The sequence below is a fragment of the Mastomys coucha genome, unplaced genomic scaffold (genome assembly GCF_008632895.1).
Source record: "Mastomys coucha isolate ucsf_1 unplaced genomic scaffold, UCSF_Mcou_1 pScaffold11, whole genome shotgun sequence".
Classification (NCBI taxonomy): Eukaryota; Metazoa; Chordata; class Mammalia; order Rodentia; family Muridae; genus Mastomys; species Mastomys coucha.
Genome location: NW_022196893.1, coordinates 34944307 through 34972058, shown reverse-complemented (window position 1 = coordinate 34972058; position 27752 = coordinate 34944307). Strand labels below are relative to the sequence as shown.

The window sequence follows — 27752 nt, the reverse complement described above, 5'->3', positions numbered from 1 at the left end:
TGGGCAGTGAAGGGCCATGTACCCCCCTCCAACACTCAGGGGAAATACCATGGCAGAGTTCTGTCCAGCTTAGAAGATAACTATAAAAGACACGTGAGAGAACTTCTACCTAATGAACACCACACACATCCAGCTTGTCTCCCTTGTTTATTGATCTCTGGCTATAGCAGGGGCCTGGGAGACCAAGAGTATGGGGGAGTCACATGCGGTTCAGAGTGACAGGTCTAACGACCATGGAGATGGACTTCACAAGAACAGGGCCCACTGTACAAATGCATGTATTTACAAGAGAGAAGGAGGCAGTCACCTGGACTTGGCCTTATATGGGGTGAAGTGGGGCAAGGAGCCTGAGGACAGGAAGAGGCTTTACCTGGTTGCACTCACTCTGGGTGCTCCAAGTTGCAACCACCCTGAGCCCCTCCCCATCTGCCTTCCACCCACCAGGGGCCCAGGGGAGGGGGGATCTCTTAGTGGGCCAGTTCTGGGAGAAGGGAGGCAGGAAGGACCTGCTCTGTGACAACATGGATTACTGGGTAATACTTCACCCTGCTTGCACTGGGGCTAGCTGCTCTCTCCTTCCTTTGCTCATACATCCTGAAGGAAGACCTCAGAGCATTTACAGACATTGGTCGGATGAGGGCTTCCTAGTTCCCGGGGACAGGAAGGAAGCAAAGGGCCAAAAACTCAGCTAGAGCAGGTAACAAACCCCTCAAGCCCAGACCATCCCCAAGTTCTTGAGGACTCCAGGAAAGACTTCCCTCAGACAGAATCCCAATGGCTCCTCTCCTCTCCAAGCCACTGTCTGGGCACAGGAGACAGAGAATTTGCAAGGGAATGGGGCTGAAGAAGTGCAAGTATGGGATCAAGAGGATGTCCCCCACCTCATCCTAGGAAGGAACCTGAAGGGACACCTGCCCTTCCCATGCAGGGTTTTGAAAACTGTCAGCTTCCTATCTTATTCTGGCCCTTTCTCAGGGAAGAGAAGGAAAACCCAGACCTGCCAGCTAGGACCTGGGGTGGGGGGACTGAGGGAACCCCCAAAATGTATTGCTTAGAAACTTGGAGGCAAGAAGGATGGGGAGGGTCCAGGGGGCTGGCATCTCTGACCCTCCCCTCCAAACTGTAGGAAGCCTGTAGGGAGCTTACTCCTCCCAAGTGGCCACCTGGCCAAGGAGGGAGTCCAGAGGCAAGGGATGGACACAGTGACCACTGGGGGCCTGTGGGTAGGGAGAGGCCCTTCCCACACCCCACCCACTCCAACATTTGGCTCTCAGGTGGGCTGTCTCTCCTACAACCAACATACTCCCTTGGAGCAGATGGGGGAACCAGTCCTGATGGATAGTGCTAATGACATCGAAGACTTTGGACTCAGTGAGGACCTAGAGAAAGAAGGAGACACTTCAGAGTTCTGTTCTACAATTTCATATCTAACCTGACCTTCCTTCTCCAAATTCCACCCAGTCCTCCCTTGATCTCTAGTTGGGTGCTAATACCCTTCAGTAGCATGGCAGCCAATGGTATAAGCTGGGCTGAAATAAAAATTACATGCCGAGTGGTGGTGGCACATGCCTTTAACCCCAGCACTTGGGAAGCAGAGACAGGCAGATTTCTGAGTTCGAGGCCAGCCTGGTCTACAAAGTTGAGTTTCAAGACAGCCAGGGCTATAGAGAGAAACCCTGTCTTGAAAAAAGCCAAAAACAAAAAAACAAAAAACAAGAAATTACGTTTATTCACCTGCTCTCACTGAGCCTTGCACCCAGTCTGGTGCCTGTTTACTAAACTCACAAAGGCTGGTGCATGTGTTGCCCTGCCTGTACTGTCCTGTCCTTTCTTCCTTCAAGAAAGGACTATGGGACCAAAGAAGGTGATAGGAATCCCTTGTTTCCCGCCCACACCCTGGCTTAGTCTTATGCCTCCAATTCTCTGCTTTACTGCCTGGAAGAGAACCTCCTGCTGAGTGGAGCCCAGAGACAAGCCACCTGAAGCCAGACTGGCTTGGCTAACCTCCTGCCTCCCAGCTCACCTGGCCAGCCCCCAGTTCCCTAATCCAGATTCCCATTCTGGTTGTGCTCATCTTCTGCAGGGGAGGATGGGGCTTCTTCCTCACAGGGGGACAGTTCATCAATGGACATCTGGTTGGTGATGCCTACAGAGGGTTCCAAGAAATCTGATATTAGGCCAAGAAGTAGTTTCTCTAGAACCAAAGGTGTATATGAAGGAAATAAGAGGACCTCATCTACCACCTGCCTCAAAACTGAGCTACCTGAACCCCTCCCACATGAGGGAGCATTGCAACCAGAACCACCAAGTTACCCAAATCTCCAGGGGCACCATTTGGAGACAGCCACAGAATACAAGGGGTCCAGCCATGATGTGCACAAAGTCCCAGGACTTAGAATACTATGGCTATCCCTATCATCTTTTCATCTCTCATTCTAGAACAGCCCAAGTCATTCAAACAGTCTTTCCTGTGGCTTCCTATTTTAGCCTGGTTCCATTCCTGACTCCAGTAGCCAAGGAGTTTCCTGGGACTTAACAAAAGGGAGACTGCTGTTGCCCTGCCAGCCAGTCCTAGAATGTTCACACGCATGCACACATAACAGCACCCACCACTCGCTGCCCGTTCCTTCCACTTCTGTTTGTTCTCTTGTATGTACTTGGTCCAGGTAGAGCGGAAACTGACCACATCAGGGTTGGGGTCTCCTACATCCACATCTAAAGAAGGCTGGCGCCACTGGAAGCTAGGAACAAGACCCCATACACACATCCAATTCCAGATATAAGACCCAGCTCTCTTCAGAACCTACTTCTTAGCCCTCAGCACAGAGATAAAAGATCAGTAAGAGGCTGAAGGGTCAGAATCCTCATTTCCCTCTTCTAGATACGCCCAAATCCTTGTCTCTCTTCCCACAACTGTACCCCTCCCTCTCTATACTTTTTCTCCTGGTAGAAGAAAAACAAAAACAGTATAATCTGAGAGACAGCATAGACCCTTAAAGGGAAAACTAATTTTGGAGGCCTAGGTATAAGTCACACCCTTCAAGTCCCATCCTTTTGTGACGAGCAGAGAGGCTCTCAAAGCTAAAGCAGCCTACCTCCCTCCCACCTCCTTCTAGCCTGTGTATCTTCTCATAAAGTTATCCCTTCTGCACTCAATGAGCCAGGACACATGGTTACCCCAGCCACAGTCACCTGGGCTGACTTTTAGGCTTGGAATCATCATCTGCCAAGGGCTGGACACTCTTTTCTGCCACATCAGTCAGCACAGAGAAGGTTGGCTCCACAATGAAGTCAATGAAACCTGCAGGAAGTGCTTAATCAGCAAAGATGTCTTACTTGGAGAGCTCACTAGGCAGAGGTGAGAGGGAGTACAACCCCAGTTGCAAATAAAGCCTGGAGAAATGACTTGAAGGAAGAGCCTTCCCATTGGGGGCAATGTGCAGAGGAGATCCCAGAAAGATCCTTCTCCTTTGTCACAGAGTTCTCCATCCAGCCCTTCATCCTTGCCTCAGCAAGAAGAGCAGTTTGGGGAGTTGGAGGCTCAGAATAGGCCTGGCCAGGCCCAGATGTCTCCCTTCCTCTTCCCAGCAGACTCACCTATCTGGGACTGGGCCACCAATGTGGAAGTGCGATCACAGAGTGGAGAGAAGGGCAGGCCCAGCTCTGCCTCCTTGTCACCCTGGGAAAAGAGGATGAATACCTCAGGATTGAGAGGGCTAGGGAGATGAATGGCTGCAATGGGAGAAAAGGAAGCTACCCCTATGACTTGAAAATGAGGATGCAGAGCAAAACCCAGAATCCAGCTGGGCTGATAGACTTGACCCCACAAGGTTGGGATCCATTCAAGAATGAAAGGTGGGAAGCTTGCAGAGCAGGGGGAGGAAGGTGCCATTGACAGGGTTACCTGGCGGAAGAACTCTTCCATTAGGGCCTTGGTCCAGCGGCTGTGGACTGACCACTGCTTAGTTGGGTGGCTGATGTCAGCAGCATGAAGCAGAAGAGATAGGGCCTTGGATTTGTCAATCCTGGTTAGGGGAAGTGTTAAAGAGAAAGAAACTGATCTTCTAGGAAAAGGAAACCTTGGTCATTCCCCAACTTCCAGTCTCACACACACACATACACACACACACACACACACACACACACACACACACACACACACACACACCTTTCCACATAACTCTAAATACCTTACACACATGTATACGCATCTGTATGTACAGATGTAGAAGCACAGATAAGTACCTCAGAACCCAAGCTCTTAGGATCAGTGGACATGAATTTGACTCCCTCTCATATCTACCACCCACTAGTTGTGAGACACTAAGCAAGTTACTGAAAATGTCATAATTCATTCTCTTCAGGCCAAAAGTGAAAAACCACACATGAGTTGTCCTGGGAATTAAATGACTTATAACCAGTACTTCAAAGTGTCTGACACATAGTATGTACCCAGGAATGTTATTTACAATGATAATCATTATTCTTGCTGTTAACCACCCCACAACAATGTCCCATGGTGACCCCACAGTCTCTATTCAGAAACCATACATACAGGTCAACACACACCTCCAGAGCACCAAGTCCATTCTTGCTTACACACACTTATCCATTCCCAGCCACTTCTAAACAGCACTAGATAGAATTATAGCATTTGTTCTGTCTTTGTATTTGTTCTTTTTTAACCTCACACAACTCTCCCAGTGGCCTTTAGAATAGGAGCTAGTGTGGAGGGAAGAACTTCACTGTTACCATTTCAGACATAGACTTGGCCAAAAAGATTGTTTGTATTTCCCAACATTCCAGAGCAATCCTGTCCTGCAATTACAATAAAGGCCCCATACAAGCTCCTGGCCAATACCTTCCATCAGACAAGTTAGACACAAATCCAATGCCACATTCACAAACACCACACACACTTACCTGTGTATACTCAGATGAGTGCCTAGAGCCAGGAGAGTCTCTAAACCCAGGTGTACCACTGCCCATTGTACCCTGATTCACAAGGCTCTCTCTCTGGCCCTGTCCCACACCCCTCCATGTGCTACCTTTCCAACTGCTGCAGTGCTGTCTTCATAGACTTCACTTGCTGGAAATGACAGGACATGTCTGTGGCCAACACCATCTCAATGACCAGGGCTCGCAGCTCTCTAAGTGGACAAACAGAGAAGAGACCAGTCCTTTCAGCAAGGGGTAAGATTAAATGATAAGGGGGGAAAGAAGGTTTAGGTAAAGGTTTCAGGGATGGCACATGCTAGCCTGTACTCACACAAATTCATCCTTGGTGAGATTGATAAAAATGTTCATCTCATCATCCTGCATCATTCGAAAAACAGAGCTGATGTGGTGATTCTCCAGCACCGATCGATCATTGTACAAGATGGCACACTCTGACCTGTGAAGCTGTATGTCATGCCCAGCCCCCTATAAAGGGCTCCTCTGGCAGCTTTGGCCCCTCCTGCTCCTGCCATGCCCCATTGCTCACTTGGTCTGGATGTGGAAGCTGTTGGTTGTGCCTGTGTGCTCATAGTCATGGATGGCTGCAGCAAAGATGATGGCCAAGACCTCAATCTCTGACAGGCAGTGCTAGGGAAAGAGGAAGAGAATGAAGTAGGGCCAGCACTCTGCCAATCACCCCCAGACACCTCCTCACTCCACCCGTCATCAAAACTAGCCAAGTGTTTCAATCTCAGAATGGCCAGGGACCTTCATCTGTCCCCACCAGTCATATGCCCATCACTCCCCGTCATGTGTCTGCAGCAGTGCCCAGGAAGTGTAGTATGCCTGGGAATTCTCTGGAGGAAGTAGATGCAATTTCACTCTGAAGGTGTTGGGATTCCAGGAAGCAGGATGAGTAAAAGGGCACTGAAAGAGCAGCCAACGCTTCCTAGTTCTGGATCCATAGGCCCTGAACAGCAGGAACATGGCCAGGCACCTACCACCATGCCTGTGCGGAGAAGGAAGCAATGGACAGTCTGGGTCACATCGGCTGCATGGATCTGGTTGTGGTAAGGATTCTTATATTTCCCATAGCCTGTCTCCAAGGCCTCCAGAAAACTCATCAGAAACACTGTGGGAATCTGCAAGAGGAATGGTGATATCAAGGATCCACAAAAGTAATCCCAGCATTCTTTACAAGGTAGTCAGGTGTGATAATGCTCACCTATAATCCCAGCACTTGGCTGGGGCAAAAGGTATGCAAGTTCCAGGTCAGAGTGGACTATACAGGGAGACCTCCACCTCACTTCACCCACCAACCCTCCCCCAAAGGAACTGGGAGTGGCCCAACAGACTAGCATTGACTCTGCTAGTTCAACTGCTAGCTCAGATTCAGGCTCTACCACCTGCCTGTGTGACCTTGGATAATTCACATGTTTTCCTGTGCCTTCCTAATTGCAAAATAAAGATACTACTACCAACCTGAGATTTAATGAGATGAAATACAAGGCATTTAGTAAGTACTCTCTGAAGAGTATCTATAATTATTATTTCCATGGAGATTTCTAAGGGAAGGAAAGAAAGCCTCCCCCCTACCTTCCAACCACCTGCGCCACCCCCAATCTAATACCATGGAGAAGTGCTCAGAAACAAAGGATAGGATGAGCTACAGAGCATCCTTGTAGCAGATATGGAGTACCTGTTCCTCTGAGAATTCCTCCCTGACCACCTCCACCCCACATACGCCAATGGGCAGCCCACCAGGCCCACAGCATTTACACACATGTGCATATACCCCAAGAGCTAGGGCTCTATCCATCCACTCTCAATTCTGTCCCTGACAATATATGCCCTTGGGATATCTCTGCCTCCTTCAAGAGACTCAAGGCTCCTAGAGGTAAGGCTAATCTTCACCAAAGACCAGGAAGGGATCCAGGGCTCAGGACTTGGGGAGGCTTCTGCAGATGAGTGTCAGAGTGACAATGGACAAAGAAGACATGCCACTAGTCAGACCTGAGCATCCCCGTCCTTACCCCTGGAGGGCTGTGCCCCAAATGCAGGGAATTTTAAAGGACTGTTTCCATGACAACTGCCCTTGCTTTTGCGTTACCATGGTGTCCCTAGAGGGAAGGGAAAAATAGGAGGGAACAGGAAAGGAAGAGACCATGGAGCCTGGGAAGGAAGCCTGACCAGGATGCAGTAGACATCCCTATCCCTAACAGTTGTAAAACAGTCAGGCAGGCTAGTTAAAGCCAACCAGCTACTCTTGGGCCCCCCTAAACCCATCCCTTTCACATATGGAGGGAGTTTGGAAAAAGCTGGTATCTGAAGTACATCTGAGAACTACATATCAAAACTGGAGTTAAGAAAGGGAGCCTGCAATTCTTGGCCTGAGGAGACAGAGCTGGAGTGGACAAAGTAAGTTCAGGGGTCCAGGTCTCATGAATCCCCAGAGGAGAACCCAGCTGAGCAGCTCAGTCAGAAGAGGAAAAGTCAAAGGTCAGAGAGAGCCTGCATGGGCAATGTTCCAGTGAAGTAAGAGAGGACCACTAGGAGGACACCCCCACCTTTACTACTCAGCCCACACCCTTCAAAATCTGCTACTTCACCTTCAATATCTATTGCCACCCCAGGTACCACCCCATGCCCCAGAGCCATTTGTCAACCCTTCACACTCCTCTTCCAGAGGTGAGTTCCAAAGTGTTTGTTCCTGGCCCAGTTCCCTCCCAGTGCTGTTCCCACCAGACAAAAGACCTAGAGCAGACTTCTTTCCAGATTGTCTTCTGTCTTCAAGCACACACCTCTTCCCAGTTCTGCCCAGAGCTAGTCTGCTCCAGACAATCCCTAGAACAGACCAGAGCTGGAGACAGAGTAGCCAAGTTCCCATTCTGGCCCCTCCGTTCCACAAAGAACAAATGGAGAGACTCAGATCCAAAGGATGACAGCACTGGGCTCTAGACCTCCAGAGTCCACAGACAGAAGCAGAAGGGGAGGCAGATGGCAGCCAGAAGAGGACAGGCCAGGAAGGAAAAGGAACAATATCCCAAGTTAACTACTTGCAGGCTGGTACCTCAGGACGCAGTGAGTGAAGGGAGAAGCCAGATTACAGCAGTTTCAGGGGAGGCAAGAATGGGATAGGCAGGGGTGTCATCCCTGACACTGGGACAGTATGAGGGAACTATAGAGTCTACTCATTGGAAATCTTTTAGGACAGAGCAGAGAAGAGTGGGGAGTCCTGCCAGGAGGTAGAGGTAGAAGGCTGCCAAACCTTGAAGCGGCTGATGAGGCTATGCCGAGTCAGCAACTCAAAAACAATGGTCCTCAGAGCGTGGTCATCGGCTGCCCGGTTCAAGGAAAATACATCAAAGCACCAGAGGTCCAGGTTCTGTGGAAAAGCAATGGACTAGGCAGGAAAGCTCCCCTCCAAATCTCCCTTGCAATGGCAAGATCAGTTAGACTTCTAGGTATAGTTCCCAACGAAGCAAGAAAGCAAAGATGGTTATGTGAGTCTCCTTCAATCCAGGTGTCTCTTAGTACCAGAGAGACAAGAAGACAAGTGTTTGCCTCTTGGGTAAGTAAAAGTTATCCAGAAGAACATAGAAATAGTAGTTAAAAGGGAAGTTAAAAGAAAAAAAATCACACCACAAACAGAGTATCTAGTAGTCTCAATGGTTATTTCAACCCCCAACCTTCTCCTCTTTCCCAAAAACCCAGGGGTCACCTTGAGACAGTTGTGGACTGCAGTAGAATATGTGGGGCCCACAGAGGTATACGTTCTCCGGAACATCCTGAGAAAGAACATAGAAAAATCAGGGACAGCCTAGGGAGAAGAAATTTGGCCAATTGGGGCTGTGGGAATAAGTCTCAGGGTAAGTAGGGTCATGAAAGATCAGGCTGGCTGGGACAAGGGCACAATAGAGGCTGGGGAGGCTGAGAATGGGCAAACCTCACCGCTCCACGAAAATCCCGGCCTGCACAGCATGCACAATGCTTCGGAACTTGGGTTTCTCTTCTGCCCTGCGACCTTTGGCTCGGGTCTGCTGGGTGAAGGTGGAGGCCAGCCAGTCCCGCACCTCTGAAGGCACAGCATCTGACCGAAGTTCCCTAAGCTCATCTTCAGTATCCAGGATTTGCCTGAGAACCAGAAGGGAAGTCACAGCTTGAGACCCTGCACCCAGCTGTACCCACTTAGTGACTCTTCCCCCTCCATCCTCACCTTTCCTTTCTTTTACTAAAGCTCTTTGTGTCTATCTTCCTATGGAACATCTCTAATAGTGAAACAACTCACTGTGTAAGCCAGTGAGAACACTATGGACATGACTTAGCAAAAGATGAAACACCACCTTTCGGGGATGCTCAGGGCAGTATAGTCCATCAGAAATAAACTTCAAGGTTCACATATGAAATTTAAATTTTTTCTAGGTGTGGTGGAGATGGAAGGACTAGGAGTTCAAGTCAAACATTGGCTACATAGCAAGGTCAAGGCCAACCTGGGTGACATGAAGCCATGTCTCAAACAAACAAAAACAACAAAGAAATTTAAGTTATTCTAGTAGCTACCTTAAAATGGTAAAAAGGGGCTTAAGAGATGGCTCTGTGGTTAAGAACACTTGCTATTCTTGCAAAGGTCCAGAGTTCAGTTCCCAGAACCCACATCAGGCAGTTTATAACTACCTGTAACTCCAGTTCCAGAAAACCCCACACCCTGGCTTTCATATATACAAGTAAAATTAACATAAATAACTCTTTTCAAAATTAAAGAAAAAGAATGTTTTAAAACTGGTGGGTTGTTTCATGACACATTTTATTTAAGCTAATCCATCTAAAATATTATTTCAAGAAAAAAATTAAACACAATAAGTGAATGACATATTTTGTGGGTTTTTTTTCTATCTTTAAGAGCCAGCATATAATTTACAGACATATTTCAATTCATCCTTGTATTATAAGTATTCAGTAGCTAAGTAGAACCAGAGTCGCCCCTCTTGGCCAACACAGATTTAAAGAGGTATTCCATGTGGGCAAAGTTAGAACTAGATGGACTCTAGAGTCTCTTGCATCCCTGAAGCCATCACTGTTTTTACCTTTGTCTTTCCCAATACCGGGAATCAGGCCAGGGTGTTAGGAATGTGAAGCAAACACTCCACCCCTGAGCTCCACCCCAGCCCTTTCCAGGCAGTGTCTATCTCAACATCTCTCCCGCCTCTTTATCTCTGCCCCATCCTCTTTGTCCGTCCCTATCATTCCAGCTCTGCCCTCCTCCCTCTCTGGAGCTCTGCCTATCTAACATTTTCCTTCTCTATCTGCATGCCTCTCTCACCTTGTCTCATCAATGTAGACAGCTTCCAGCAAGGAAGCTGTGTATTCCAGGTTTTTCTTCAGCTCCTCAATGTTAACCTCCCCATTCTCCAATTGCTTCACCATGTAGCGCAGCCTGCAGGGTATGAGTACAGATGTCGTGCTTAGACACTACAGCCCATTCAGGGGGTTCCCCCATTAGGGGGCACTTTGCAGAAACACCTTCAGTCTTCTGAGATATTAATAGTTCTAACATTAATGACAACAGCAGTCAATGTTTTTCATGCCAGGCTCTGGCTTCTACCTATAAGTTAATAATATACCCCCACAGTTTTAGCCTAGGCAGCTGGTAGCCCCAGGAGGGATGTTTCTGGAGCTGATTTGTTTCACAGTCTCCATACTTCCCTAGGAGAGATGGCTTTGGGATCAACACCAATTAAAACAGTCCCCAGGATCCTTTCATTATCTTGGTCAAGGCACGGAGGGGGAACACATCCACAGCCCCTCAGTCCTGGCAAGGATGGCAAAGGCACAGAACAAAGACCAATCTGAATGCTTTTGCCTGGCCTCACTCCACGCAGGCAGAGCTAATGGATTATGATTCCAGAATCCATCAAGCAGGACAAAGCAAGTTAACCCCTGGCTGTCCAGCTGATGCCACAGATAGCCTCATGCCCTGTCTCTAACCCAGCCAAAGTTTACCCTTGCAAAATGGTAGGGTGAAGCCAGGTTCTCATTCATCTGATCCCTTCCCCTTCACACTTTGCAGCTTTGAATTCTGGGGGTCACTAATTAACTGAGAGGTTTCTTGGAAGTCTAGCAAAAGCAGCTCAGAGTTGCAAATGACACTTTGGCTCTAGATGGTGATTTTGAAGAAAGCAACTCACCACCCTCCTAACATCCACCCCTCTATACACAGGCTCTCCCATCCAGATTGGGTAAGACAGTGGCTAGGACAATTTCCCACTGAAAGGGGTTTCAGCAATCCAAGGTCACACTGTGAGTCAGGGAGGAAAAGAGAATGAGTCAGGAACCAGAGGCTGAAATTAGCATCAATTCCCAGGGATGCCGAGGGAAGGGAGGAGGGGAGAACAATGGCACTCCTGAACAGAATCAGCTAAAGAAACCTGGGGTCTCAGCAGCTTTGCAATAGGAACTCAAAATAGCTAGCCCCAGGAAGTATCACCGCCAAATCTCACCTCAAAGCCCAGCAGTCCTGGCCCACATGTCTGAGAGTAAATAGGGCAGAAGGGAAAGGGGCCAGACTGGGGGTGGGGAGCTGGAAGGAGGAGCCGTGTGCCTCCTGAGTAGGCTTTTGCCCACCTCATTACCCATGCCTCACTGGTTCCATGTAGAAACAGTCAGTTGTCTGACAAGGAGGGTGGGTTTAGGAAAGCTCAGTCCACTCCCGCTACAAAAGGAAAGAGAAACAGAAAAGGGACTAGACATCTTGGAGGGTTTTTCCAGCCAAATAAACAAGAAAGGGCACCAGCCAGGAACTGCCAGAAAATCACAGAACAAAAAGGTGCACTCTTTGGGCCCAGACAGGGCCTCCCTCTCTACTTAGTCCTGGTAACACAAAACAGAAAGAAATGCTTTTTCTACTGCCTGTGATTCAATTCTCTTCATATTCCAATCCTTACCCTCATCTGCTACTCATCCCCCTTTCAACCAAAAACCCTGTCCCCAGCTTCAATGCCCACCACTGTCTTTTCCAACCCAGCTAGGGAAATATAAGGCTGGCTCCCAAGTGAACAGCCACACCCACGAATTCTCATTTGCCTTTATTTGCATAACTGCTAACAATGCAGCCAGCTCTACATTTTGAAAATGTTTTCTCCTATTTTATCTCATTTTATCCTCACAATGGGCCAAAGAGGGAGAAAGGTAGGGAAAGGATTGTAAACCACATTCCCAATGCATAAACCCAACTCCTTGACATGGTTTACCACACTATATATAGTCTTTGAAGCAAAAATCCTAGGTTCGACGCTCACTTCCTAAGATATACCCCTGGAGAGTTCACTAATTCTTAATTGTGTGTATTAAAATGTGGCCTGGAGATAAAATAAAAATAAAATGTGGCCAGGAGAGATTGGAGAGATGGCTCAGTGGATGAGTACTTAGCTACCCTTCCAGGGGACCTGAGTTCAGTTCCTAGCACCCCTGTTCTTCTAGCTCCAGAGAATTTAACACCCTTTGCTGGCCTCAGACACATTTGGTATACACATGCCATGCTCAAAACATACATAAAAGCAAAATATTTTTTTAAAGTAGCTCAGCCAGGCAGTGGTAGTGCACACCTGAACTCCCAGCACTCAGGAGGCAGAGTCAGGTGGATTTCTGAGTTCAAGGCCAGCCTGGTCTACAGAGTGAGTTCCAGGACAGCAAGGGCTACACAGAGAAACCATGTCTCAACACCCACTCTCAGAGAGATAGATAGATAGATAGATAGATAGATAGATAGATAGATAGATAGATAGGCAGACAGACACACAAACAGATAGATAAAAATGGTCTGGAAACAGCAAATACCAGCATCACCTTGGATCATAATTCTTTTTGGGAGGGTCATAATTCTAAATTAGTAGATTCTAAACCTCACTGCACATTTGCTAGACCAAAGGAAGGCATGCATTTTTAAATTTTAGTGTGTGTGTGTGTGTGTGTGTGTGTGTGAGTGAGTGATATGTGTGTAAGGTAGAGGACAATTTGTGTACTCCATTCTCTCCTTTGACCATCAAATGAGTTATGGGAATTAAAGTCAGGCAATCAGGTTTGCTCCAGAAGCTCTTTACTCCCTGAGCCATTTACCATTTCCTTGTCACTGCCTCCCACTATGCCCCAACCAGTCCTTTAAATCCAGCAAGCACTTGCCTGTTCAATCCCAGCCCAGGAGAAGAAATCCAGTTTAAATGGAGATAACAGAAAATGCTAGTGACTAGTGACTATACAATTTAAAGCCTCAATTTTGAATCTCACACGAATCCTAGTAAATAAGGAAGTGCCTTTAGCCCAAGATCACAGGACTTGTCAGTTTCAGGTTGGCAAGGCCAACAACTCACACTAAAGTTAAGGGGACCTACCTATGTCCCTACACATTGGTGGTATTAGGACAGCCCAAGTCTGATAGTGTAATTAGAATGTTGAGAGACACAGGACATTGCATCACAGACTCAACCAGTACCACCTTAATGTTCTGTTGTCTGGACCTGTCAGTGAACTATAGGGCATGGCAATTATCAATGTGGTGCAAACAGTGCCTAGTTTTCCTTGGTCTCCATACTCAGAGCAAGTTCATCAACTAGAGAAGATTTGGGAAGACTATCAGGTGAAAGGCCATCTGCCAATGCTTACAAAGTGATACTACCCAGCCAGGCTTCTGAAAGACTAATGATGAGTCCTGGGACAGGAGCGAAGCTGTATGTTGACTCTAAACAGCCCATTCAAGTTCCACCTTCTTTGGCTGCTAGATCTCACCCAGAAGCTTCTGTGAAAGTCTGAACAAAACATGATCCAGACACCAGAAATGCAGTGAGGGGGAGAAGAAGATTAAAGAGTAAATTTGATAAACAAGGAATTCAAGAAATGGACCTGGACTCAGGCAGCTGAGAGAATGCAGGTGCTGAACTGCACCCTCCTAAACACACACACACACACACACACACACACACACACACACACACACACACCATATGCTAGGCAGCAAGGCCTCTTTTATCTCAAAGTCTTTCAGAGAGAAGACCCCCTATGCCTCATTAGCTACAGAAAGTCCTTTTCTTCACCTACAACACTTCTAGTACAGCCCTCTGTTTCACCTCAGAGAGTCTGACCCGTGAAAAGCCCCTTCCCTTGAGAAGAAGAGGTTCAACACTGACCAGCCCTTATCAGACTTCCAGGAAAACTGAAGTTTTCCAGAATTCCTTCCATTACCAGACATAACCATTGCACCATCACTTTCTTCCTCCTCCACTTTTAGTTCCCTCCAGTCTTGACCCTGGCAGGCCTCAGTCTCCCCTAACTTTAGTTGGAAGAAAGACTCTGGATATAATAACAGAGAAGACTACAGCCCCCACCAGCCCATCTGGGGATTTCAAAAGCTGTCTGCCACTACTTCCAGTCCTAAGACTGCCACAAAGATCTCTATAGACAGGGGGCTTAGAAAAAAAACTGCCTCAACCCAGAGGTGGGGGGGGGCAGGAGGAGGAGATAAACAAAGGGTTGGGGCATAGTAGCTCATTGATGAAGCCCTTAACTAACATATACAAGGCCCTGTGCTTCCCTCTAGTAATGGGGGCTTTAAAAAAAAAAAGTCCTCGCATGGTAATTCATACCTGTAATCTCAGTGCTTGGGAATTAGAAACAGGAAGAATGCCATGAGTTCAAGGCCAATCTGGCTTACAGAGAGAAAAGAGAGACATGAGGACTCAGAGTACAGGCATATAAGATCTTGAGGATGCCAGGGATCAGGAAGAACAGAAAGAACCCCTGTAAAACATAGTCAAGCAAAAATAGCAGAGATATGAAAATAGAAGATATGATAAATAACAGAGAAATAAAAATATGAGAGTTTGCAAGCAACCTGTCCTCACTCCCGTGGCCCTCCTCCTGCCCCACTTCCTGACCTCCCCTCTCCTCCTGGCCCCTCTTCTTTCCCCTCTCCTGTCTTCTACTCCCCTCTCCCTGGCACCTACCTGAAGATGGGGCCCTGGAGGTGGCTCCTCTGGACAGGAACAGGGTTTGCCATGGACATCAAAGTTCCCTACTTCAAAGTATCAAAAGGCTGACCCCAGTGCACAAGGGCCCTTACTGGGAAACAACTCCCTCTTGAACTCCCACCTTTCTCTTCCAGGTCCCAGCAGAACTGAAAAACTGACCAGAGAGCACTTTGTGAACAGGGAACAGAAAGGGCCTGGCTAGAGGGGTGATGAGATAGAGACCTAGCCCACAGGAACTGGGTGAGAGGCCACGGGAAAAGTTTCACATCTGAATCAGACTGAAAACAAGAATCTGCTGTCAGAAGAGTCCCAGAAAGGCCAGAAATAGCACAGGCCAGCCCCTTGCTCTAAGGAGGTGGGGCTCCTCTTTGGGAAAAAGGGATTAGCAAGCAATGTCCGGAGGCAGGGACAGGACACCATCCTGAATCTGTCACAGAGAAGTCTATAGTAGGAGTGGAAGGGGCCCAGCCAGAGACCATAGGGCCTAAGCAGATCAGCTCCTGCAAATTCGGGCTTCTTTTAGGGCCCTTCTTCTAGGATCTTTAACGCACCTGAGAGAATGCTCAAGGCAGGAGGGCCCCACAGAATTACTTGCACTTAGGAAGGGGCTTGCAGAAGTTAGAGGCCAGAGAAAGCTCACAGGCAGAGAGAGAGAAGTGCACCCCACTACACAGTGAATGAAAAGTCGGGGGAGGGGGGAGACTTGTTCAAACAAAGAGAATGGAGGGGGTGGGCGGGGACTAGCAGAAAACAACAACCAAAAAAAAAAAAAGCCACGAGGCTGGCCAAATTATTCCTAGCCCTGATTTTCTCATCTTACATACAGAGACTGGGGGACACCGTGATGTAACTAGAGTAAGGCTAACACTGCCCAGAAGTGGAAGAGACAGGACTGATCCCCAGAGAGGCGAAATAAGGCTCCCAAGAGACCTTGAGGACCAAGACCCTGCTTTCCCCTCCTGACACCCAGCAGGAAAAAGCCAGGCGGCTTCATGGCCAAGTGGACTATGCACACAGCCCTAGGAGCTTCCTGATTGGCTGCAAGATGACATCACCAATACAAGCTCATTGGGGCTATGATTGGTCCCCTGGGGTTGGGGCGGAGCTTAAGAGGAGGAAAGAGGGTTGAAGCAAAAAGTATCCGCAAATCTAGGGTCGTTCAATAGGCGAGGAATGAGAAAAAGGTCTCACAGGAACTAGTATGGCCAGAAAAAAAAGGGGGGAAGGGGGAGAAATAGAGCTTGGGTTTTATGACTTTTCCCTCCTTCCCTACCGCTCAGAAGCAGAGAAATAAAAAAGACTGTCACTGTGCCAAGGCCTTAAAGGAATATAAACAAAGTTTAAGGTCCTGCTGTTTCTCAGCGGCTCTGAGCTGTGGGACAAGTGGAAGTGGACTGCAGTCCACGGTTGCTCTCTAGAGGACTGGTGGCCAAGAAGGGAGAGGAAAGGGGACCAACCACTCTCTGTGCTGCACTGCCTTCCCCTCCCCACATGGCCACCAGCTGCTCAGTGCTCTCAGAAAGAAAGGATTAGACCCAGCATCCGAGTCTCAGGCCAAGCCATTTGGCTTGTTTTTCCATGCTGACTGCGAAGGATGGGTGAGAGAGGAGCAGGTGACAGCCAGCTGCACTCAGCTCCAAAACAGCAGCATCCTCCAAGCTGTGCTAGCTCTCCTGCCTGCAGCCCTGCTCTGCTAATCTCAACTTTCCCACTGAGAGGTAGACATTAAATTAAACTGGAAATCCTTGAAGAGGCTGTCTCATCATCCTGCTCTCTTGCTCAACAGCAGCAAAGATGTCTGGACAAATGACTGCTCACCCCATACTATATGCTGTGCCACCTATTCAAGCCTATGATTATATGATTATAGACAGTTCTTAGTAAGGTCAGATTTAGGGGCAATCACCGTCCCTTTTCTGTAGTGGGAGGATTCATACATTCATCCACACCCTGAACTAAAGCCTGAATCTACACACTTACCTCTAACTGAGCTAAGTAATCTGGCTATCAGGAAGGACAAAGATATGAAGACTCCATAAGAAGTCCAGCTCTTTCATATATTTTTATTGATGTTTATGTTAATATAAAAAGTTACAAGTTTCATTATAGCACTCCCAAACATGTGACATTCTGCTTTGTTTTGTTTTGGTTGGTTGGTTTGGGTGTTGGTGGTGTTGCTATTGTTGTTTAACGCTGTTGAGGTTTTATTAGGTTTTCTTTTTGTTGTTTGATTGTTTGTGACAGGGTTTCTCTCTATAGCTCTGGAACTCATGATGGCTGGCCTCAAACTCACAAACTCCTTTGCCTTCCAAGTTTAAACATATGTATTACCACACCTGGCTTTCTGCTTCGTTCTTACTCGCCCCTCTCCTCCACTGCTCTCTCCCATCCTTCCTGACCCTTCTTGCTAGGCCTTCTTCCCCTCCAAATCCTCTCCCCATTTGCTTTCATGTCCTGTTTATTCCATCACTCTCTTCCCCTCCCCTCCTTTAAGGTCTCTCCCTCCCCTCTTATAATACCCATTTTGTACTTTCATTACCCCTTGAATTTAGAGGTAGAAAAAGCCCAAGCACAGGACCTCCTTGTCCTTCCCACACCCAGCTTCCTCCCCCAAGTATTGAGGGCTAATTATTGGCATAGAGGACAAAAGTTGGTTCTGGTCAGATAAAAGGAGAAGAGAGAGGATGGGGTAGTGTTGGGGAAGAAATTATCTAGATAATTTCAAGGATCCAAAGATCATAGAAACTGGAAACAAATAAACAAGGATATCAGCTAAGTCTCATTTTAAAATGACTTGAGTAAAACTCAGGAGAATTTATTTGCCTTACTTTTGCTGACTGTTTAGGACCATGGGAAAATCTCTCTGAGTTCTAGTTTCCTTGTTTAAATCTGGTAAATACCACACACTTCCCAGACGTCTAATGAGGACCTGATAAGATAGTTATAAGATCACTTTGGGAACTATACAGTGGTACATCCATGCAGAAGGTTATTGTGTTAGTCTAATCCTTTAGTTAGTTTTCAAATATTCATTGAGAGGCTTCCATAAACAAAGTCCCAGATGCCCACTAGTGCCCAGGACCCAATTTTCTCATGCACTCCTCAGATGGAACCTAAGTTATGAGTGGAAAACCTCTAATCTCTCCAAGTGTTTAGGACTTTTCCCCTGTAAGTCCACAAGAGCTAAGAAGCAACAGAAGCAGGGGCAGGAACCAGGCAGAGCATGGAGTTGCAGAATCCAAGAGCAACCAGAACTTTACCACACATTCCTGTCGCTCCCTGGTTCCCATTGCTATCTGAGCAGCCCTAGTTCTGGCAGCTGGCTGGGCAGAGTGGCGGGGGTGGCTCTAGAGATAAAAATAGCCCCCCTAGTGGCAGAATTCAGATGCCATTCTGGAAGATGGCAGACCTCAGGTTGACATAGTAGTCATGGCAGCCATGGGAGATCTCTAGGCACTGGAAAAAGAAAGAGGTGGAGAAGATGTACTATCAATACTTTCCCATCCTGGTAGATGGTACTGTTGGTGAGGTAAACAGAACCCTAAAAGAGCAAAGGGAGATGAGATAAAGGTGTAGAAAATCCTGAAAGGAAAACAGGGAAAGAAAGACATTTGGGAGGTGCTAAAGAAGTGGCCAAGGAAAACACAGAGGCACAGAGTGATAAGGTCTGCTTCTACCTTGCCAGTGTATGAAAATGACTTCTCAATCTCCTAACTAGAAGCCATTTCTAACAGTTATTCCTAGCAACAGCCCCAACACAGCACAAACTGCACTGTGGAAAGAAACAATTTAAGCAGTTCAGTCTTAGATCAGACTAATACAAACCTAGGTGTCCCAGTGTCTGACTGGATATAGCACGCAAATATACCACCTCTCCCTCAGACTCCAGCCCTTGACAAAGGGAGTAATTGGGAAAAGTTGGCAAAAGCACAAAGTGAAGATGAGAGAGGAGGTGCCCATACATCATCCAAAAGAATGCTTCTCCAGCTCACATGTTCATTGACCCTCTCCTTGTACTGTGTTCTGCTTATTGACCACCTCCACAAACCACCCCTCTAGTCCTCTATACATTCCAGCAGATGTTTCCAGCAGATGCTCTGCTTCTAGTGGACTGATCAGATGCTTAAAGCAATCTAAGATGGGTAAGAGCTGGAAGTTTGTCAAGATTGACTGCAGGTGTGTGGAGCAGAAGAAGGCTGGGTCAGCAGGACTGCAAAATGGTCCCAGTACTTTCCCCCATCCTATCAACTAGCTCTAGAAATCAGTTGCTTCCTCTGTAGCCCATGTAGCTCTTGAATTCAGGGCCTAGCATTTCGGGAAATAGGGAAGCAGGGTATCTTGGCCTTGATTTCCAAGTTCTAGAGTTCTTCCTTTCTGACTAATTTACTGCTTTCCCCAAATCAGCATTTACCAGGTCTTAATGGAAGATGGTAACTTCCTTTTTTCTAACCTCTGTGAATTTCCCAAGAAGTTCTCCTACATATCTACCCTCAATACATTATGCAACAATCAAAACAACAGCCAACTTTGTTGACATTTCAAAGGCAAGCAGAAGAGATGTTACACATCTTCCAAGTTGGAATTCCTAAAGCTCCAGCTTGGTGCAGATGCTCCAAGCTCTGAAACTTGGCAAGTGTGCTCACTCAGCTCAGGCAGAAGGGAGTTTCCAAACAAGGTGGACGTAGAGGACAGAACTAGGGAGAAGATGCCAGAGTAGATGTTGGATGACTGATAAAGAAGGGAGTGGGAAGCTGAGAATGTAGAAGGAAAGGGAACACTTAATAGGCCCTAGATCCTGTCTTGTAAAAGGTTCCCCAGGCACCTGACCCAGAAGCCCCACTCCTTTCCCAGCCTAAACAATGCCAATACCAGCTGGCAGCCTCATGGCCCACTGCAGCCACTCTAACTATTTGCAAATCTGACTTCACATTGCAGTTGTGCATTCAACTGACCTGAGAACCCAGCTCAGCCAAAAGCAACCCTAAATACTTCTGACACTTCTCCCAGCCCTATCCACAGGCATCTCTGGACACTCCTTGGCCTTCCTCTCTGGCAAATTCCATCAATGCCCCTCTGGGAATTGCTAAGGTCCCACATGCTGAAGTAGAATCTTAACCTAATGTTTTCTTCCCAACCAGGAATAAGAACCACAGTTAGAGCAGGACCTGGGGGAGGGAGGGTGAAAGAGTGAAGAATCTACTGCAACAATAGAGGGAGAATGGCTAACAAACACCACTTGGGGAGGCCTACAATGAATGCTTAACAACCACTTTGCGCCTTACCACAACATAGGACTTCTCCCCACCCCCAGCCATCCCATCTCAGCTCCTCCCAGAACTCTTTCCTAGCTCTCTTAGATCAGCTCTCTTCCCTCCTGAGGGGACAATCTTTATATCTAATAACTTCTAGCCTTCCTAGTGTCTCACCTCCACCCCACCTGCTGCCCTCATTTTATGCCTCTTTCTCTGAAGCTGTCCTGAAGAGAGTGGGAAAATAGCTACTCAACTTCCATACCTGAGAAAACCAGCCCCTTGAGAGTCAAAGGCAATTACTTGGCTTCTTCCCTGGAGGAGCTGAGAAGATGAAGTCGCTGATCATGCAAAAGAGAGGCCCTGTGTAAAGCAGGACTTGAGGCTGGACTCTAAAGAAGGCCCCAAAGGGTGTCTTGCAGCCAGCTTACCCCACTATCACCACAGCAACACTAGATAATGGAAGCCTCCCCTGAGTTTCCCTGGCTCCCAACCAGGAATGAGGATGAGTAGGAGGCTGAAAGCACAAGAGGGTAAGTGAAGACAAAGGGACAGAGAAGGCAAGTGGGATACAGAAAGAAAGGGAAAAAATAGTGTAGGAAAGAAGAGAAACCCAAGAAAAATCAGGGCAAAGGGGCAAAGCGGGAAGATGGTGTGGAAAGAGTCAAAGAGAAAGAAGGGAGAATTCAAAGGCCTTAGAGACTTCCTCAACCATTCCTTTGCTGACTCAGAAACAGACAAAATCTCTTGTCAGGGTGTTTGGTACTAGCTGTCTGACTAGCTGGCTGGCTGGCTAGTTGGTCTTTTGATTTTAGAGACAGAGACTCATGTAGCCCGAGTTGGCCTTAAATTCTCCCAAGTGCTTAGATTGGGGGTATGCCTACCACCCCTGGTTTCAAGGTTTACTTTTCCTCCATTCTAGTCTGAGAGGGAATGAAAAGGGAAAGGTCTAAAGAGGGCCACGCTTTTCTCTAACTGAATCCACCTGGCCTGCCAGGCCTATTGCATACCTAACCTCTTCACCTTCTTCTGGGCAAAAATGACAAGTGCAACTCATGTAGAACTACCTTGTCTCCCCAGCCTGTTTCCTGGGGCTCTTGGGCAAGTATAATAGTATTGGGGTTTTAAAGGACTTATAGAGTCCTTCTAAAATAAAAAGTAGATGAAATACAAAATTAAAGTAGAGATAAAAGACATGGGGTAGAAGAGGAAGACTATAAAAACTAGGAAAGAGAAATTCCCTGGGTCATAGCTGAGAATGAAGGAAGAAGAGCAGACCCAGGAGTGAGAACTCCCCCCAGTCCCATTCTCCACAGGTCCAGGTAGCTTGAAGAATATGATCAGCCTGATGATATTACTCCAAGCCAAGTATTTAGGATGAGTGTAAAAAGGGGAGAGATTGCTTCCCATGCTGACCTTTGCTCATAACTAAGATTGATCCATCTTTGTCCTGTTCAGCCATTAGGACTAAGTAACAAAGACTCCTGTTCTCCTTTCACAGTAACCCACACCCTTCACAGTATATCATCCTTCTAGCCCCATTAGCCTCTCATTCACGGAGCTCAGACACATGTCCTCACCCCACCCATGGGATCAATCATCAGCAAGACTCTACCAAATCATGTCCCAGTTAACTTGATAATTCATGTTCCTGTCTCCTGAATCTTCATCTTTTTCTTCCATGCAGTTATTAGTCCCCCATTCATTCCCTCACAAATCAAGCTCCCCCATACTGAAAGATCGCCACACTTTATCATTTAATGTCACTTTCATATGGATAATATCAAAAAACAAAGACTGAGAGTTCAAGATCACATGGCACAGGATTGTCAGAGTGGGAATTTGAGCCTAAATTCATCTCCTGATATTCTCTCTGCCCTTCAGCTGTCACCAACCTCCACATACCTGTTCTGACCAGACATATGGGAAGCTCTTTCTTTTATCTGAATTTGAGTTGGCCTGTCTCTGGGCCTCTCCCCATCTTACTGCAGAATTCCCCCTCCCTCTACATCCTAGAAGCCACTCAGTCCTCATTCACACAGTGCTATAGAGGAAGTAGAAATGGGAAATGTCTGGTGAGAAAGAGGGTATAAAAACCACAGAGAGATTCACTGGGTGACAGCTAGAAATGAAGGGGAGAGGGCTTGTTCAGGGAAGACAAAAAACAAAAACAAAAACCTCCCACTGAGGTCTAAGAGGCCTGGTGCTCCTGTTTTTGAGAAGTGCAAGGAGCCCAGTTCATCCTGCAATCTTCACAGCAGCTCCACAGCTATATGCAGAGAATGGATGAATGACAGCAGGATTTACAATACCAGTTAAAGCCACATAAGATTACTGGAAGGGGCATATACAACATGAGAGCCAATGGCAGAATCCATCAATGATAATCTGGATCTAGTCCCTCAGCTTCCTCTTGCTGTCCTCTGGATCTCCCTCGATTGCCAAAATATTTTAATGTGTCACAAACAATACAAAAGATCACATATACACCATATCCCATTACCAACATGCTCATTCACATACACTTATACATCATCTGTCCATGCCTACAACCACATGAAGCATTCAGGTAAGAGCATACCTTCCCAGAATATTAACTGTCAAACACACCATTCCTAACCATAAAAAAGAGAGAGAAAGAGAGAGAGGGAGAGAAAGAGAGAGAGAGAGAGAGAGAGAGAGAGAGAGAGAGAGAGAGAGAGAGATCATCACGGAGCTGTGCTTCCAGCATGCGTCACTCTCTACCCAGACTTATAGGTATACATGTCTCACACTCGCAATTTCAGTCTCTTGTTCACACAAAACACAGCCTTTTTATCTCTGTAACTCATTCAGTTCCTGGTTCTGATTTGAGGTCCCACCCCTGAAAAAACAGCAACGGTAATCTCCCTTTCTTCTACCTCCATTTCCTGCTCACCCCTCCCTCCTGTGTGGAGGTAAACACACACCACATAGTCAGAGACAGAACTGGATTCCATGACTTCACCCACAAATAATTAATTCATTTCTTTCTTTATTCCCTTATAATAGTATTTCTTGAGAGCCTGTATTGTTCAAGGTGCCACATGAGACTCAGATGAAACAAAGATAAGCAAAAATCACTTCAAACACGTCCTTGTTCTAGACTCAGCTGTTATGTATGACCTTGAACCTCTGGGGTCCTGAGAATGAAGCAGGGGAGAGACAAGAAAAGAAGATTGTGCCTACACTGTCCCACACACAGAAGGAATTTTTATCTGTAAAATGTAAAATCCTGAGAGAAACTAGGGCAGAGATGAGAGTGATGCTTGTATGCCCTGGGAGACAGAACTCACATCTGTGTTTTCATTTGTGTATGACCCCAAAAAGAAAGACTTGAGCAGAAACACAGAGTGGCAGAATTTTACCTCTTGTATAAATGTAGCGAGATGAGAAACGGTGTGCTTCCCATGAAGTCAGGAAGCATATTCACTTCATCCAGCAATATAAGCCCAACAGCTAGTATTCTATCTGCCCTGAACAAGATGCCCAGACCATTCTTGAGTAAATGGTTGGATGGATGGATGGATGGATGGATGAATGAATGAATGAATAGCAAAGGCAGAAAACCAATTGGGGTTTCTCTTCATTCTAAACAGATCCTGAAAATTCCTTCTAATATCTAGTTCTAATATCTTTCCCCATGGTCCCCAGTGCCCTCTGGTTTTAGATAAGGGTAGATAGCCAGGTCAAATTGTCCTTATTCAGCTGGAGATGTTTAAATCAACATGACCAGTCCCTAATTATCAGACTGCATTTCTCAGTCTCTTTATTTGTGAATCTCCTGGGTTAGAAATTTTTTCCTTCTAGCCAGAAGTAAAATCCCACTGTTAGAGACATCCCTAACTCATATAGCCCCAGATTCTTAGTTGATCCTCAACAGGGTCCTAGTATGAGAAATGGGATTCCTGGATGTTCTTTTCAACAAGAAATTACCCTGAACAATTGGATTGGTGGAGGTTTTGTATCCAGAGGCAAAAGCACCCTAAGAGTCTGTATTCCTAGATTAGAACTTTAAAGGGGGAGGGGGATAGGATGTGTTGTGTTTGGGAACCAAGACACATACAGAAAGATTCAGATATGTAGAAATTCCATCTGTCTCCATTTCTATTCAGTGCCCAGACCTGAGAAAGTCATGTCTACCTCCCTGTTTCCAGACTAAATAACCTCTTTACCCTTACCCATGAGAGAGAAGGGAGGCTCCATTTCCATTTTAGAGAATTCCTCCTTTCTCACCTCTTAGAAACAATGACTAAAGGACTTGGAAACTCCTCCCACCTACAAAGAAAGAAAGAAAGAAAAAAAAGCCAGAAATCTTTCTTCAGGTTGTCAAAGCCTTCTCAATATTCAAACAAAGCAAATCCAGAAAGCCATCAACCTAAGCTCTACCTTTAAATCTTTCTCTGCCTTGAGAAAATGAGACTAAGAATCCACTCCCAGGGATGAATAATCAGCTAGCTAGTATTCCTTAGGACCAGCTTGCTGAAGTGAGATAGACCAGTCATCTAACCAGTGAGGTCACTGATCCTTGCCCACCATGTAAGACCATCTCAATAAAGGCCCTATGGAAACTCCCACTGCTTTCTCTCTCAAGAGTTCAGTACCACCTCTGGGGTTCTCTTTTCTCACATCAAAGAGGGAAACAGCCATTAATTTTCAGGAAAGATTTATTTTTATTTGGCTAGAAAAGTGTCGAGGGTGATGCAAATGGGGAAGCCCATTCTACTACATGGCCCAGCTACCTAGAATGAGAGCCAAGAGAATGTATGATCAGCCATTAGTGCCATCCTGAGATGCTGGAATTCTGTCTGTAGCCCCTGATTCCTCATCTTTCTTCTCAGCCACTTTCTCACCTGACACACTCTCCTCAGCTTAGTTACCATTGACCGGGCAGCCTTTTCTATCAAGACCCACTCAACAAAAATCAATTCAATCCAGTTTTCCATTTCTTCATCCTAGAACTCATTCCAAGGCTGCGCTTCACAAAATCCAGCAAATTGCATTGGCCAGAGGCAGCAAAGGAGGGGGACAAAGGAGCACATTTGGATTCCAAGCCTTTTGCCCACTGTGCCTCATCCTCCCTAAGGCCTCTATAAGCAGCAAGCACATAAATCAGATTCACCTGCCCAACATAAAGCTATCGGCTCATCACCGTTGGTAAAATGCTTAAAGAACAAGACAGGCATGGGCATGTGTCCACTTTCTACTTCCACTCCCTCCCTTTGTCAGAACCCAGAAAGGAAAGACTCAATGCTTGCTGCTGAAGGAACTGGAAAAGAACAGGGTTCAGGAATTGTTACCATTTTGTTTCCTATCTATCCCCTCTTTTCCTAGAGCTGCAGGGAATCTCTTAGGCAGCTGTGTGTCTTCTCTTATCTTCTGATTAAGAATCAACAGACTGTAGAGATTACCCAATGGCACCTGCCTAGGAGGTAAACATGGTACATGATCCAATCCTGTTCTGCTTTGACAGACAGGAAGAAAACTTCCTTTTCTCCCTCAGAATGGTGCATGAAACACCGGAGTTCGTCCTCTCCTCTTTTAATCCTCTCCATCTACTCTAGTCCCACAATAAAGAATGAAGTTTACAAGTGCTTGGAGATCCTGAAAGATCCTATATAAATAAAAAGGCTTTGATTAAGCCAATTACATTGTTCCTATCAATCAATATTCTTCACTATTCCCCCCCTCCTCTAGCCCCCAGGTGAAGGCTCCACCCACTCCTCCAGACCATTTAATATGCAATTTCCAGACACCAAAGCAGATGATCTTAAGAACAGGGCACCCTCATCCTGCTCCTGTAGGGTGCAGGAGGAAGAACTACCAATCCCAAAGAAGATACACAGAACCCACAGGTTGGCACAAATATCTCTGCACTAGATCTGCATCAGTGTGCAAGCACTCTTCACACCTCTGTGACCCATGAATACTTGTGCACACTGCATGTGATGGGTCTCACATCTGCACAACCCTGCACATGGATATGTGTGAGTCAGCCTGGCACCTCCTGAATGCTGCCTGTCTGCAGCCCTGTCACATCGCACATACAGTGTGCTGCCTCTTCGCACTACTGCATGTCAGCCTGTCACCCAAAAGGCCACAAACACAAGCACAAGCTTTGCAAGTCCTAAACCTGCTCTAACCAACAGGCTTGTCCTGCAGATGCCCCACACATGTGACCTGGACAAGGATGTCAGGGCCATGTTTCCTCGAACCTGCCAACATGTGTGCCCAAGAGAATCTACCTGCCTGGCTCCAGTTGCAGCACCACATACACGCAGAAAGAGAGTTCAGGTTCACCACACACACACACCTCCACATTCCCCGCCAGAGACTCACAGAGACCGTAGCTTAATCCACATTTTCTTGCTGGGGGCTGACTTCAGCTCTAGGGGTGACGGGCAATCCGACTCCAGCATCTCTGGAGGACTGCGGGGGGACAGCTCCATTCTCAGCCACTGTCTAGAGAACAGAAATAGGAGACAACCCCTCTGCTCAGCTTCTGTCCCTTACCAAGAAACCCTCGCCCCTTATCCTAGACCCTTCCCACCTGAGGCTGGCGTGGACCAGGCAGGCCGGTGTGTTTGGCCTCGGCCCAAGCTGCAGTTTCTGCGGCTGCTTTTCTCACGCTACCCGGCTGAGCTCTGGGCTCCAGCTTCCAGCTCTCTGCGCCGCCGCCGCCGCCGCTACCTCCACCGCCGCCGTGCGCTGCCACAGCCGCCTCCTCGCCTCCCTCCTCCTCCGCCGGCCAGGGCCCCCTCCCTCCGCTCCCCTCCCTGCTCCTCGACCCGCCCGCCCGCCGGTCTGCCGCGCAGAGCAGCCACTCCTCCCCCTCGCCGAGGAGCGCAAGGGAGCCTAGGGGTGCACACACTCAGGAGCGCCCAAGGGCGAGCGCGCGCACAGGCGCCCGGCACGAGTGGCTGCTGCGAGTGCCCTTGCGCACAGGGGGCGGGGGGAATAGTGCGTGTAGACAGCGCGCGAGGGCGGCCCGCAGGACTTCGTGTGGATGGTGGGGTGGTTCCCCCTGGGTGTGTTCAGAGTTTCTGTGAATGCGCTCATGTGGTCCCAAGATTCCACGCGTGGCTGGTTGTCCGCGTATCCTCGGTGGTCCTTCTTTCTCCCTGGAGTACCAGGCCGTGGGCGGAGTGAAGCTACAAGCCTCAGAACCTAGCCAGGCTAACCCCCACACGCCGCACTCCTGTCTTTGAAAGGAAAAGTTCTGGTAGCTCTGAGTGATGCTGGCATCCCACAGCTGGCCTCAGCTCCCACAACCGGGTCTCCCGGACCTGCCTTCTTCGCCCGCCTCACAGGGCCTCCTGCCACCCGCCCGGAAGGAATTTCTATGTACTTTAAAGCTCTGCGGATTAAGCAGCCCCATGGCTTCCTTAACTACCCAGTAAGAGCACACAGCCATGAAAGCAAGCCTGATAGCCTGATAGCCTGGCCTGCAGGCCTGCAGCCATTCCAGCTCACTTCATTTTATTCTGCCTTCAGAGAAAGAAATGTAAGGGCTAAAGGCCCAGTGTAGAAC

General features: G+C 47.4%; 1 protein-coding gene across 4 annotated transcripts; it reads right to left on the bottom strand.

Moving 5' to 3' along the window:
- Positions 1-128: 128 nt before the first annotated feature.
- Positions 129-27752, bottom strand: Pde1b (phosphodiesterase 1B). 4 transcript variants are annotated; one of them, XM_031357574.1, is made up of 16 exons: positions 26772-27752; positions 26561-26683; positions 10259-10372; positions 8890-9072; positions 8660-8726; positions 8207-8323; positions 5940-6080; positions 5486-5586; positions 5270-5395; positions 5049-5150; positions 3905-4025; positions 3598-3679; positions 3193-3301; positions 2611-2741; positions 2024-2146; positions 129-1379 (listed from the first exon to the last, which is right to left on the bottom strand). In XM_031357574.1, the coding sequence occupies exons 2-15, from the start codon at positions 26668-26670 to the stop codon at positions 2043-2045; spliced, it is 1608 nt and encodes a 535-aa protein (XP_031213434.1). In that variant the 5' UTR covers positions 26671-26683; positions 26772-27752; the 3' UTR covers positions 129-1379; positions 2024-2042. The 4 variants fall into 4 exon arrangements, with proteins under 4 accessions (XP_031213434.1, XP_031213445.1, XP_031213462.1 ...); XM_031357585.1 differs by lacking the exons at positions 26561-26683; positions 26772-27752 and adding an exon at positions 14931-15488; XM_031357602.1 differs by lacking the exons at positions 26561-26683; positions 26772-27752 and adding an exon at positions 15506-15675 and having other exon boundaries at positions 131-1379.

Bases quoted from the DNA above. Each gene is read 5' to 3' on its own strand.
- Pde1b (XM_031357574.1), bottom strand. From the start codon at position 26,670: ATGGAGCTGTCCCCCCGCAGTCCTCCAGAGATGCTGGAGTCGGATTGC. The intron at 10,373-26,560 runs GTGAGTCTCTGG...CATACCCTGCAG, and splicing joins TGGATTAAGCTACGGTCTCT to GCTGCGCTACATGGTGAAGC. The intron at 2,742-3,192 runs GTGACTGTGGCT...TCTTGTTCCTAG, and splicing joins AAGCCTAAAAGTCAGCCCAG to CTTCCAGTGGCGCCAGCCTT.